The 12,959-nt window shown below is 47.8% G+C and overlaps 1 protein-coding gene across 1 annotated transcript in view; it reads left to right on the plus strand.

Annotated features, from left to right (window-relative positions):
• Positions 1–12,696, plus strand: part of MTHFD1L (methylenetetrahydrofolate dehydrogenase (NADP+ dependent) 1-like) — a 166,596-nt gene extending 153,900 nt beyond the window's left edge. The window contains exons 27-28 of the mRNA XM_014532123.1: positions 4,409–4,534; positions 12,390–12,696. Of these exons, the coding sequence (XP_014387609.1) occupies positions 4,409–4,498 (90 nt within the window). The 3' untranslated portion in view covers positions 4,499–4,534; positions 12,390–12,696. The remainder of the gene's footprint in view (positions 1–4,408; positions 4,535–12,389) is intronic.
• The last annotated feature ends 263 nt before the right edge of the window (positions 12,697–12,959 follow it).

Here is a 12,959-nt window from a genome sequence, read left to right on the forward strand (position 1 = left end):
AACCAAAAGGAAATTCTGAATTACATGGGCAGCTGTGTACTTTTCCATGTCTCGTTTTCCTGATCTGCAAACTGGGGATAATGGGATGGAATAACAGGGGGCTTGTGGGGTGGGAATTAAGTGAGGAGGTACAGTGCAAACAGTGTGCTTAGCGTAGTACCAATGTTGTCTCTATTGCAGTTGCCTGGGCACCGAATCATTATTTTGAAAATTGATAAGTAAAGGTAAGGAATGAAAAAAAAACACAAGGAGCTGCTAGAGATGAAGTTTTTTTCAGGTGAAAAAGTAGTAGATTTAAGGAGCAGTCAGCCACTGTGACTCAGTGGTTGAGCATTGACCCATGAACCAAGAGGTCGCGATTCGATTCCTGGTCAGGGCACATGCCCGGGTTGTAGGCTCGATCCCCAGTTAGGGGGGTGTGCAGGAGGCAGTTGATCGATGTTTCTCTTTCATCGAATATTGTGGTTAAGGACAAGTTATGATTCTATCTCTATAAAACAATTTTCACTAATTTTTCTACTCATGCCAAAGAATATTCTACGTTTACTTCTAATGAATATTTTCTTTTTAGTATTTTTTAATATTTTCTCTTTTTTTAATTTTTTTTATTTTTCAATTACAGTTGGCATGCAATATTATATTAGTTTCAGGTGTACAACCTGAATGTCTAATAGTGATTAGATATTTATTCCTTTTAATGTATGTTTATAAAGGCTATTCATAGAACTCATTTCTCCAAAATAAGCTTAACCCAAAATCAGTAAAGATTTGGAAGATTCGCCATAGTTAAAATGAGGGTCACGTAGGGCACAAGCCCTGTCTCTCAGCCTTTGTAAAGGAATCCATTGATGCGCTGTGACTAGTAAGAGCAATTTAGTGGCTCCCTCGTTATTGTAAGCAGAAGGCCTCCTTGGAGGGCACACAAATAAAGTCAACAGATCACCACTGACCGCAGGCGTGGGGCCAGAGGTCAACTCCCACGGGCTGTCTGAACCCTTCCTTCTTGTCCTGCTGTCCTGACTCTTGTCTGGGGGCTACTACCCGTTGGTACCAGTTTTTTACTGGGAGACGATCGGAGCGAGTGTGTTAGGTCTTGTTAACAGCATTCCACATTGTGTCTGCTCCGCGGGAGAGGTTTTATTTTCAGCGTGGCTCTGTCGGGGATGGCTCCTCGTCTGCGGGTCAGGGAGTCCCCCGGCTCTGCAGACTGTGTGCTCTCTCGTCTGTTGTTGCATATCCCAGATACATCATTGTGGATTCTGGGAAGTGATGATTGCATCCTTGGAAAGAAACATGGGCGACTTCTGATTAAGCTCATCTCTCCCCGTAAACTGAAAATAGAGTAAAGACATTTCACCTTCCCGGCATTTACTGTCTTGGCTACTTTTAACTCCCAGTTCTGTGGCAGAATCCGGGCGACCCGATGATGCGCCCTCGGACTCACTGCACCCGTAGGTCCGCTTCAGGAACCCCACGCGCCATGCCCCGCCTCTGTCTTTCTTGGTCTTGCATGAGCTCAACCTTGATTTTCATGTCTACAGAACTAGTGTGTAAACAAGCAGACGGGTGATCATTATCCACAGCAGAAGCGTCCATTGTGGCTTTGTTCAGATGAGCCCACAATGCACTGCCTTTGTGTTCCTCCTGGGTTTTCTCACACGCGGAGATTGAGACTTAACCCGCCTCCTGCGGGATCCTGCCTTGGCACTGCAGCCTCAGGACCTGCAGCCGTAAAGTCTGGGCACCGTCCTGCCGAGTTAATTTACAGGCTGGGGCAGCGTCACTGTGGCTGCATGGGATCGTTCCTTTCTCTCTCTTCAACTATATAAAATGCTGGTTCCTGTTCCCAAATCCATAGCCCTGCACCGACTACAGAGGCATCTTAAAATGCCCGCGTCAGAATGCGGTTGGACAGGAAACTGCCGTCACATACCTGGCACGTGGGTTGTACTCAGGAAAAGAATATGAGCGGTTCCCACTCGGTGTCCCTTGTGTTTGCTGTCCGGTGCCAATGCAGTGAGCCCCGGTTTATTCCCATGATCTCCTGGGGTACGTGCACCCACTGTGGTAACCAGAGAAAAGCATCAGTAACCCCTGCCAGGACCACAAGCTTCCGGAGGAGAAATAGCCATCGACATACCTGCAGTTTTAAAATACAGGAAATTCCCACCTAAAAGCCAGTTGAGCACTGAAACCTTATTCATAGGTAATTGCTTGAAACCCTAAGCACATTTTCCCAAAGATGTGTTATAAATGGTACCCATATTCCAGGCAGGTCCCAGGAGCCCTTTTAGCCCATAATATATCTAAAGTGCAGTCCCGTGCAGTGAGCAAGACAGGAGCTGGCCACCATATGTCCCAGGGGTTTATGCACGTCCCTTCGCGCTCCTGGTCCAGGTGGCTAATGAGGCCTGCAGGTGCACAGACCCCTCCACCACCCAGCATCCTGTCCTGCTGCTCACGGGGATGGGGAGTGGGCAGGTTGGGGTCAGGCATCTGGGCCACATTGACTGAGCCTCGCTCCTCATGCTGTAACGTGCGCACGTCACCTGCAGACTTGCTGAAACTGCAGGTTCTGGTTCAGCAGGCCTGCGCGACTCTGAGATTTGAATGTCCAGCAATTCCCAGAGACACCAGTGCTACTGATCTACAGACCCCAGTCTCTGTAGCAAGAGTCTGTCGGCATCACAAGGCAGAAGAGGGTGGCGGACCGAGAAATCCGGGGTCACTGCAGAAAGGAAGTGGAGAGTGAGACAGTTCTATCAGAGAGGCCTTATCTGGCTCCTGTCTGGCTGAGCACTGTGCCCGGTGGAGAGGAGCAGACACACCCTGGAGGCATGGAGTGCTGGTGTAGTGCAGCCTCCTTTCCCAGCGTTCTCTGGCCGGGCAGACGTACATTTGCCTGACACAGCACTCAGCCCTCAGAAGAACCAGGCCAGCAGAATCCCGGGCGCCCCTCCTCGGACGAGTGGGACGCAGCATTGCTTTTCAGGCATCCTTTGTGTGGAGAGTGCATGTGAAAGCACCAGCGGAGACACTGAAGTCGATAGGAGTGGGTCATGCAGGAGCCTCACCATCTAGATCAGCGGTCGCCAGTCGGTGGTCCGTGAGGTCCGAAAGGTTGGCGACCGCTGATCTAGATCCCAGACCAGTGTTCGGTGTGAGGACCACCAGGGGGAGTTGGGGGTCTTGCCCAGCACACCCAGGGCTTCCGATGCAGGTGGGCGGAGAGCGCCCTGTGGACTCTGATCTGGACACGGTGCCGCAAAGCAGTGAGGAGCGTGGCCTGGTTAATCCCGTTTCCACCACTAACTGGCTGCGTCCCTGAGCCCATGCCTTTGTGCCTAAAACCCACTGTCCTCTTCAGTAACGTGGGGGAAGACGGACTGACGTTATCCCGTAAAGCACGTGGGGATGACAGAGGCTATCACTATAACCTCCAGCAGCGGTCACTAAAGGGGCCATTTGAGATCACAGGCATGGAGTCAAATTTCCAGTTTTGCTTCTGACCACCTGGGTGGCCTCAGGCAAGTGATTTAACCTCTGCTGCCTCCCGTGTCACACGGACATAATAAAAGCACCTTCTCATAGTGTCGTTGGGAAGATAAGATATGTAAGGAACTCCGCGCAGTGCCTAGCACGTAGTCAGTTCTCAATAAGCATCCGTTCTTGTTACTGAGGCAGGCACAGTGATGGCTTTCTGGAGAACAGCAGTTTGTACATTGTGCTCCCGGGGTTGTAGGCTTTACAAACATGGGTCGTGGGCGCCGTAATTGGAGGGGAAGAGGAGGCCATTGTCCCCTCCACCCACACCCACTGTCCCCTTCAACCAGAGGGGCTCATCTTTGTTGGGGCTCAGCATTACCAGTAAGATTTGATTTAGAAAAAACAAAGGTTTAAAAATCACTGTTTGGGAGCCACAGTCTACTATGGGGCTGGCCGTTGGGGAGAGCAAATGGTCTCAATTTTCAAAATTTTGACATTTGCCTTTTCTTTTTTTTTTTTTAAACTGTATTTTATTGAGTTTTTACAGAGAGGAAGGGAGAGGGATAGAGAGTTAGAAACATCGATGAGAGAGAAACATCGATCAGCTGCCTCCTGCACACCCCCCACTAATGCACCCGCAACCAAGGTACATGCCCTTGACTAGAATCGGACCCGGGACCCTTCAGTCCGCAGGCCGACGCTCAATCCACTGAGCCAAACCAGTTAGGGTGACATTTGCCTTTTCTGTTTCATTTCTTTGAAGGTTGAAATAGCAGATGGCCAATATAAAGAGACAATGTATGGATATATGACTTGAGTTAGATAAAGCTGAATTGGATTGTCCAGTTCATTTACATCGTTAGCTGCACAGTGGTCACGTGGCGGCGTTTGCTGATGTGTCTGCTTGTGTTTTCCCCTCCAGATGAGCACCATGCCCGGACTGCCCACACGGCCCTGCTTCTACGACATCGATCTCGATACAGAAACAGAGCAAGTTCAAGGCTTGTTCTAAGTGAACAAGACTCTACTCTCGCAGGACCCAATTCAGGTAGGCTGTTCTGCTTTCTACTTTTTCTTTTTCCAAATCTTTTTTAGTTTTAGTTTTGTTTTGTTCTTTTAATATTCTTGACAAAAATGGTCTGATAAGTAATTTCCTGACTTGGTTACTGCGAATTCCTTCCTAACAACAGCCCAGGACTTGAGAGTCGCTGTGGGGTGTGGCTATGCAGTGAGATGGTCGGGACCTAGGTCCTTGGTGAAAGTCAGATCATGTCCTCTGTGAATACGGATTTGGTGAAGGCAGCTCTTTCCATAGCAATGGAACTCTGTACACTCATTCTTTTTCCAGAATTAAAACTAATATCTGCTGTCATTTTCAAGGGCCACATGTCTCTTGGTTACAGAGTTAGAATCCCGTGATAGAAGAATCTTGGTGTCTTCGTTGGCTAGGGCTGCCATAACAGAGCATGACAGCGGGGTGGCTTAAGCAACAGAAATTTAACCCTTCCTAGTTATGGAGGCCAGAAGTCCGGGACCAGGTGTCGGCTGGGCCGTGCACCCTCTGACACTGGGCCATGGACCTTCTAACACTGGGCCGTGCACCCTCTGACACTGGGCCGTGCACCCTCTGACACTGGTGGGGTCCTTCCTGGCCTCTGCCCAGTCTCTGCGTCCACAGCCACATAGCTTTCTCCCTGCGTGTCTGTCTCCGCGTGGCTTTCTCTTCTGATCAGGACACCAGTCATGCTGAATTAGGCCCCCCGGGTATTGACCTCATTTTAATTACATCTGCAAAGACCCTGTTTCCAGATAAGATCACGGTCATAGGCACTGGGGGTCAGGGCTTCAGTACCTCTTTTTGGGGACATCATTCGACCTGTAATACCCAACTGTGGCTTAACAGGGGGATTACACTCTTGCCACTGGAAAAACGCATGGAGATGGGACAGCTCATTCAGAGTGGCCTGAGTCTCGGGCAGGACGGGGCAGCAGAAATTAGACACTGTGATGGCTCGCTGGCCACAGTCCAGGGGGTTGAGCTTAACTTGGAGCCACGTGGGCAGCCACAGCTGGGGCCCCTTTATCTGCCCCTCAGTCCTGCAGCCACACCTGCTGGCTTCTCTCCTCGCTTCCCATCAGGAAGAAAAATGACCACCCTCCCAACCCTCCTCCCTGGAAAACTCCCAGTCAGGAGTTTTAAAGGCTCAGAGCTGCTTTTCCTCATCCCATATATCAAATGTGTCCTCACCATATTCTCAAGGCGCATCCCTTCCCCCAACACACCCTCAGTTCATCCTCCCCACTCACACCGTTCCTGTTCCTCAACCCCGTGCGCGCCCCTCCCAGTGCCAGCGGGTCCTGGGCCGTCGAGGTGAGCGGGCTTGACCTGCAGACCCTTCCTTCTGACTGTCGCGGAGACGGGGCCCCCCGCCAGGCCCGCAGGGGCCTCACTTTCCCTCGTTTCACTGCCAGTAGGCAACATGGAGGAAGTCCTTGTCACTAACACACCAAAGCCTGGGCCATGAAGAGAAAGGTACATTAACACAGGGTGTGGAGTTGCTTGGCCTGGGTTGTGTGTGGTGTTTCGTGGTGTCTGTGTGTTTCTTGCTGAGGAGTGGGAGCTGTATTTAGGTTTTTTGTTTTGGTTTGGTTTTTTTTGTTTTTTTTAAATATATTTTATTGATTTTTTACAGAGAGGAAGGGAGAGGGATAGAGAGTTAGAAACATTGATGAGAGAGAAACATCGATCAGCTGCCTCCTGCACACCTCCTACTGGGGATGTGCCCGCAACCAAGGTACATGCCCTTGACCGGAATCGAACCTGGGCCCCTTCAGTCCGCAGGTTGACGCTCTATCCACTGAGCCAAACCGGTTAACGCTGTATTTAGTTTTAACCACAACCACATTTCATATCTTTGTCATTTCTGAAAAAGAAAACTCCAGAAAATGAACTAAGGGACTTTTTTTTTTTTTTTAAGCAAAAAGGCCTATAACCTTGAGTTTTGATAACAGTGTTATTTTGGTCGTTTGGTATGAGTGTGTGTGTGTGTGTGTGTGTGTGTGTGTGTGTGTGTGTGTGAATGTCTCGGCTTTCCCAGACGGGCCTTGGGAAACTAACATGATCATTTCTCTTAAACTGAAAATTGACCCCTGTCCTGCCCAATCTCCCTTTCCATGTCAAGAGCCCATTATGCTACATCTCTGCCCTTTGTCATTTTTCTCCAGAACAAGTGTGTACACTCTTTGCATCTCTCTTGGATAGTAGTTTTTCAGCCTGTTGGTCCATTTTCATTTTTCTCCCCAAGTAGGTCGTATAAACCCAATTATACCTTAATTATTGCATATTTAAGACCCGTGTAATGCCAAGGGACGGGGCCCAAGGTACATGCCCTTGACCGGAATCGAACCTGGGCCCCTTCAGTCCTCAGGTTGACACTCTATCCACTGAGCCAAACCGGTTAACGCTGTATTTAGTTTTAACCACAACCACATTTCATATCTTTGTCATTTCTGAAAAAGAAAACTCCAGAAAATGAACTAAGGGACTTTTTTTTTTTTTAAGCAAAAAGGCCTATAACCTTGAGTTTTGATAACAGTGTTATTTTGGTCGTTTGGTATGAGTGTGTGTGTGTGTGTGTGTGTGTGTGTGAATGTCTCAGCTTTCCCAGCCGGGCCTTGGGAAACTAACATGATCATTTCTCTTAAACTGAAAATTGACCCCTGTCCTGCCCAATCTCCCTTTCCATGTCAAGAGCCCATTATGCTACATCTCTGCCCTTTGTCATTTTTCTCCAGAACAAGTGTGTACACTCTTTGCATCTCTCTTGGATAGTAGTTTTTCAGCCTGTTGGTCCATTTTCATTTTTCTCCCCAAGTAGGTCGTATAAACCCAATTATACCTTAATTATTGCATATTTAAGACCCGTGTAATGCCAAGGGACGGGGCCGTAGTTTTGCTGTCACCTACACTTAAATGTATGTGCCTGTTTCCTGACACATACTCTTCTGGGTTTTAATCTAGAGATTGAGCAGGGCTGGAGTCAGGGCTCTGGCAGCACTCGCACAGGTGGTCACAGCACTCCTCGGAGGCAGGTGCTGTCCCAAGAGATCAGATCCTTCCTCTGGTCACTGGGGGGGGGGGGGGGGGGGGGAGTTTCACATGGCTTGGAATTCTTTAAGTAGGACAGCAAACCACGCTCAAGTGCTTAGTCTGCCCTCATCACTTTGCCATCCCTGTCCCGTGTCATGCTGCCATCAACCCAGTGAGATAGGTAACATCTTCATTCCAGAGCTGTGAAAACTCTGGCCCAGAGAGGTCAACCACTTGCTCAAGTTGCTCAGCTAATAGGTACGAAAGCAAAGACTCAACCCAGATCGGCTTACTCTCAGTCTCACCCCATTCTTTATGCCCCAAACCAAAGGACGTCCTTTTCGTTTCGGTCACGGGGTCAAAGAACTTCAGCCCTTCCTGGAAGATGATAGCCAGCTATTGGAACACACCTGTAATTTTGGGATAACCAGGTGATCTTTTTTAATAACAAAAGATAATTATTCGGGTATGAAAAGCTATGGCTTTGTCGAAATTCTTTGTAGTCCAAATAGAATAGAGCTATCTCTTGCTTAACTCTCTCATGAATGGCACTTTCCCACTCTCTTAGCCAAGGCTCTCTCTTCTTTGTGAACTGCCAAAACCTGGTCTAGGCCTGGTGGGCAGCGGTTCAAAACCCATCACTTGACCTCGCTGGAACAATTGAAAGTGGATCCGGTGTCGTAAGATAAAACCACCGTACAAAGCAAACATTCCTTCCCAGGGACTCCTCGTCTCAATGGTCCCGCAAACGTTCTTTCTGTTTCCTGTGGCCTCTCACATACGGCCCTCGGGGACCACTTCTGACGGTCAGAGGTCTGTGGCTGTTAAAAATGCACAAAATCAAAATGTTCCAGCTTGGATGACGGTCAACTTGGACAGATTTGGGCATCGGAAGAGGAAATGGCCTGTCGGTGGCTTGACTCACACGGTGGTCAGACTCCCCATAGTTCTCCACACTCTGTGGGACATGAGGCAGGCGCGTCCCCCCTGGAAGAAGACCGCACTGGGCCGGTGACAACTTCCTTCCCTTCCGCTTCCGCTTCCTCTCCGTCCTGCTTACCTCATCCTCTAGGAAACTGTGTGACTTAGTAGGAATGGGACACTCCAGGAAATGCCCAGAACCTGAGCCCTTGCTCCTGCTCCCAAGGCCTCCCTGTAGTGCAGTCACTGTGGTGGCCGTCGGGGCGTGAGTCACTCTTCTGGATGTCACCAGATAGCACTAATTAAAATCAGTTGCTTGTCCCAGTGAAACCGATCCTGCGACTCCACTGCTCAGCCTTTTGTTTGAAGACGGTCGGATTTAGGGAGGGTGGTTCTTGCCCCCGCTGTGGGTTGCTCGTTCTGAACCTTCATCGTATTTCTGAGCCTTGGCAGGACTCAGAGGAACACAGAACACCCTGGCAGGTTTCCTGAAGAAGCCGAGGCTCTGCTTTGTTCTGATATGCAAAGTTGTGTTTAGTGCGGGATCAGATGGACTCTGGTCCTGCTATAATGGTGGCTACTTACCGAGAATTGTTTTTCTTGAATTGCACATGCGAAAACGAGTATAACACCAGCTCGTTTTTTCCCTAACCTGCCTTTGGAGCAGAAATTTCCAATGAAATTTAATAGTCATCCGTTCATCTTGAATATGGTTGTTGCCTGTAGCCCTTTTGGGAACATGGTCTTCTATCCCCAAGTTGCAAACCTCAGGGTTTCGGGGTTCCTTGGGGGACACCTGGACTCTGTGGTTTTGGTCTTGAAACTCTTACCTTTTCAAGGAGCAGCTCAAGAATGATGCCCACCATTGTGCTTCAAGGCCAAGGTCCTCATCCACCACCCACCCGTCCTTGCAGTAGAGCCTGCCCCTCTTTCTTCATTTCCAGACAAGGGCCAGCACAGACGGGGAGCCCAAGCAGCTTAAACAAAAGATGGTGATAATTAAATCTACAGATGACATCGTTCGAACGTCATTGACATCTAAAAGATAGTGATGACTAAATCCTTCCTAACTGAGGTGGAATGTTTTGAAGCTTAGCAGTTGTGAAATTATTAATTCCCTTTTAAAGAAAGTTTTTCTGGACACTTTTTTAGGGGTTGGGGGAGAAACAAATCATCTTATATTTTCTTTAAAAACATAAGGAAAGGGAAATAATAAATATTTCAGCAAACTCGGGAAACAGAATTTTTCTAGTAACTAAATCTATACATGGTTAGCTCATCACAAATAGAAGAAATTATTTGTCAACAAAAAAATCAGAGCCCTGGCTGGCATTGCTCAGTGGTTAGAGTGTTGGCCCGAGCATTGAAGGGTTGAGGGTTCAATTTCCAGTCAAGGGCACATACCTGGATCGCAGGTTCCATCCCTGGCGCAGGTTGGGACATGAAAGGGAATCAATTGATGTGTCTCACATCAATGTTTCTTCTCTCTCTCTCTCTCTCCCTCTCTCTCTTTCTCTGTCTGTATCTCTTCATTCCCCTCCCTCCTCCCCTCCCTGCCTTCCATTCTCTCTAAAAATCAATGGAAAAATATCCTCAGGTAAGGAATCAGAAAGAGTTTCATTATGGCTTTAGTAATAATCTGCTTGGTTAAGAAAAATTAGAACTTGTAAGGTAGAGGGAAAGTTTTAACAAATGCTATGAACTTGAAATTCTTTCCACTGCAAAAGACATTTTTACCAGAATTCAACATAGTTAATCAGCACCCAGTGCCGCCATGCAGCTTCACTAATAAGAGAAATAAGTAGACTAAACCCTCCTAGTTCAAAAGCAAATCTCAAAAGAACCTCATGATGTAAATGATTCTAAATTGTTTGCTTTTCAGGCTTAAAAAAATAGTCAAAATATGTCATCATCAACTTTACCAATACTACTGAGGTTAACTTATAGTCACATTAGTAGTGTACTTAACTTTAACCTCTGTTATTCAACAATGGGGACCGATAAATTATTGGCAAAGAGGAGCCAGGAGCCAAGTGTTATTACTAATAATATAAAGGTAAATAAAATAAAATTTTTAAATATTTTTTTATTGATTTCAGAGAGGAAGGGAGAGAGAGAGAGAAACATCAGTGATGAAAGAGAATCATTGATCAGCTGCCTCCTCCACTCCCCCTACCTGGGACCAAGCCCACAACCCAGGCATGTGCCCTTGACCGCAGGCTGACGCTCTAGCCACTGAGGCAAACTGGCTAGGGCAAAATTTTCTTAATAAAGAGGAGAAAGAGCTAATCCTCCCATCCCCTAATGGTATATATCCTATGGCTGCTATAACAAATTACTGGGTGGCTTAAATTAGACCACCAGAAATTTATTCTTTCACAGCTCTAGAGGCTAAAAGTCCGAAGTCAGGATTAGTAGGCCCAAATCAAGGTGGGGTGAGGCCACACTGCCTCGAATCTCTGGAATCCATCCCTTCCTCTTCCTCTTCTGTGCGTCTGGGCACTATCAGATTTCTTATTATTCCCGTACCACGACAAAACGTCTGATATATTCCATCTTCCAAAATATTTACCCACTAAATAAACTCCTAAAATTGTTGTTCTCCCGCTGAATAAACAATATACTGATTCGTTTTCACATTCTCACCTTGACTATTACATCTGATTTTTAAAAATCTACAATCAGACTCTATATACTTCTGCCAACCCTCCAAGTTTTTTTAAAATGTGAAACCATAGACTGTGAGCCATTTTAAACACAAATCCATGGGGCACAGAGGTTACATGCTGATCAGCTGCTCTTACACACACACACACACACTCTCTCTCTCTCTCTCTCTCTCTCTCTGCCCCCAGAGGTGAGAGGTGGAAGGCCTTGTTCCAGCCTGGCCTGCCTCAGGGCATCTCCATCCCCCACGCCCACCCTCCTGCCTTAGGCCCCTCCTTCTTTCTTTCCTCCCCAAGAGTCTCTGAGCCTTAGCAAAGGGAGGCCGGCCTCGTCTGAGCAGAGGATGAGGTCTGCACCAGACAGACCTCCCTCCCAAACATCCCCAATATTCCCTTCTTCGTGTTTCTTATGCTGGCAGTGTTTCTGCTTTATTCACTCCCTGACTGGAATGAGACATTAGGGGAGTATTTGCAGTTCACAGTCTTCTGTCTTCATCACCATCTTGTGTTCTCTCTGGCTCCAGCCCCCTCCCTCGTGTGGGAGGCCCACTTGCTGTATTCCAGCCGCGTTTGAACTCCTGGCCGGGTAGATAAATGCTTGCATTTACATTTCTTCTGGAGTAGTGAACGCATTTTTTTTTTTCCTGGAACTTAGGTGTTTTCTTTGTTTGTTTTTAAATATAGTTTAATCGCTTCTCTTTCTAAAAGACTGCAGGGTTAAACAGTGGCAGAAAGTCTTCATACCCTTTGAGGGAATGCCACAGAGCTCTAACAACAATAAGTTCTGGTCTGCTCACTTCCTTCTCACCCTAAGTGCGGTGTTCGTAGCTTGCTTCCCGAGCCTGCTGTAGAAGGGAGACTGACATCAAAGGCGACAGGAGTCTCAGTCTCACATCCTGAACGTTCTCACTGGCCAGGACCCTGGGCCTGCAGACCCCACGTGTAGGAGTCGTGGGGCTCCCGCCACGCCCCCAAGTGAATCTGTTAGGACGTTTAGGAACTGCCTGCAGTGTCCCCCGGACGCGGTCACAGGGGTGCAGAACCGGACTCGCTGCTCATCAGTAAAAATGTCGCCACAGTGATCTCGGCCTCCTCCTGTGAATAGACTCGCCCACCTGCCCTTGAACTCTCTTCTGTCTCCAGCTTTAGAGCTATCAGACATTAACAGTGTCCCACCAGGGGAAGGCTGTTCTTGAACCACTGAGACTTTTTTTTCTGTTTTTCAGGTTCCTGAAGCTCAAACTACTCCTTGCCTTTTGGCCGCGGTTGGAGGAGAGAATGAATTTGAAATAGGCTTGTTACGCAACGCGGGAGAAGTGGTAGAATAGGCCAAAGATTTCTCCTTCCCGGGGCATCTGTCGGCAGCCGAGCCCAGTGATCAGTGAGAGGACCTCCACCACGTTGAAAAGAAACTAATTTATTTTCTGTTTCGGCAGCGTTTACATTATCTCCCACTGCTTACACTTGAGAGTGTTTATTGTCTGGGGACAGAGCGATTAAGAGAGTGTGAAATAAAAGGTAACGTTTTCTCACTCTGGAGTTTGCTGTCTTGTCTTTGAACTGGAAAGAAATGCGTTTTGTCTTTAGAAAACCGGGTAGATAACCGGCCAGTTTTCAGCGCCAGATAAAGCTCTGCTCTCTAGAGGTGGCTATTCCTGGTGGGGCTGTTACCTGACACCAGTTTCCTGGAAAATTGTGAATGCCACCAGCGCTTCACAAACATAACAAGAAAAAAAAAAACAACAGGGAGAAATATCGGGTCCGTTGTGAAATCTTGCTGTCGGAGAGTTGTAATG

Source organism: Myotis brandtii, unplaced genomic scaffold (assembly GCF_000412655.1).
Source record: "Myotis brandtii unplaced genomic scaffold, ASM41265v1 scaffold847, whole genome shotgun sequence".
Classification (NCBI taxonomy): Eukaryota; Metazoa; Chordata; class Mammalia; order Chiroptera; family Vespertilionidae; genus Myotis; species Myotis brandtii.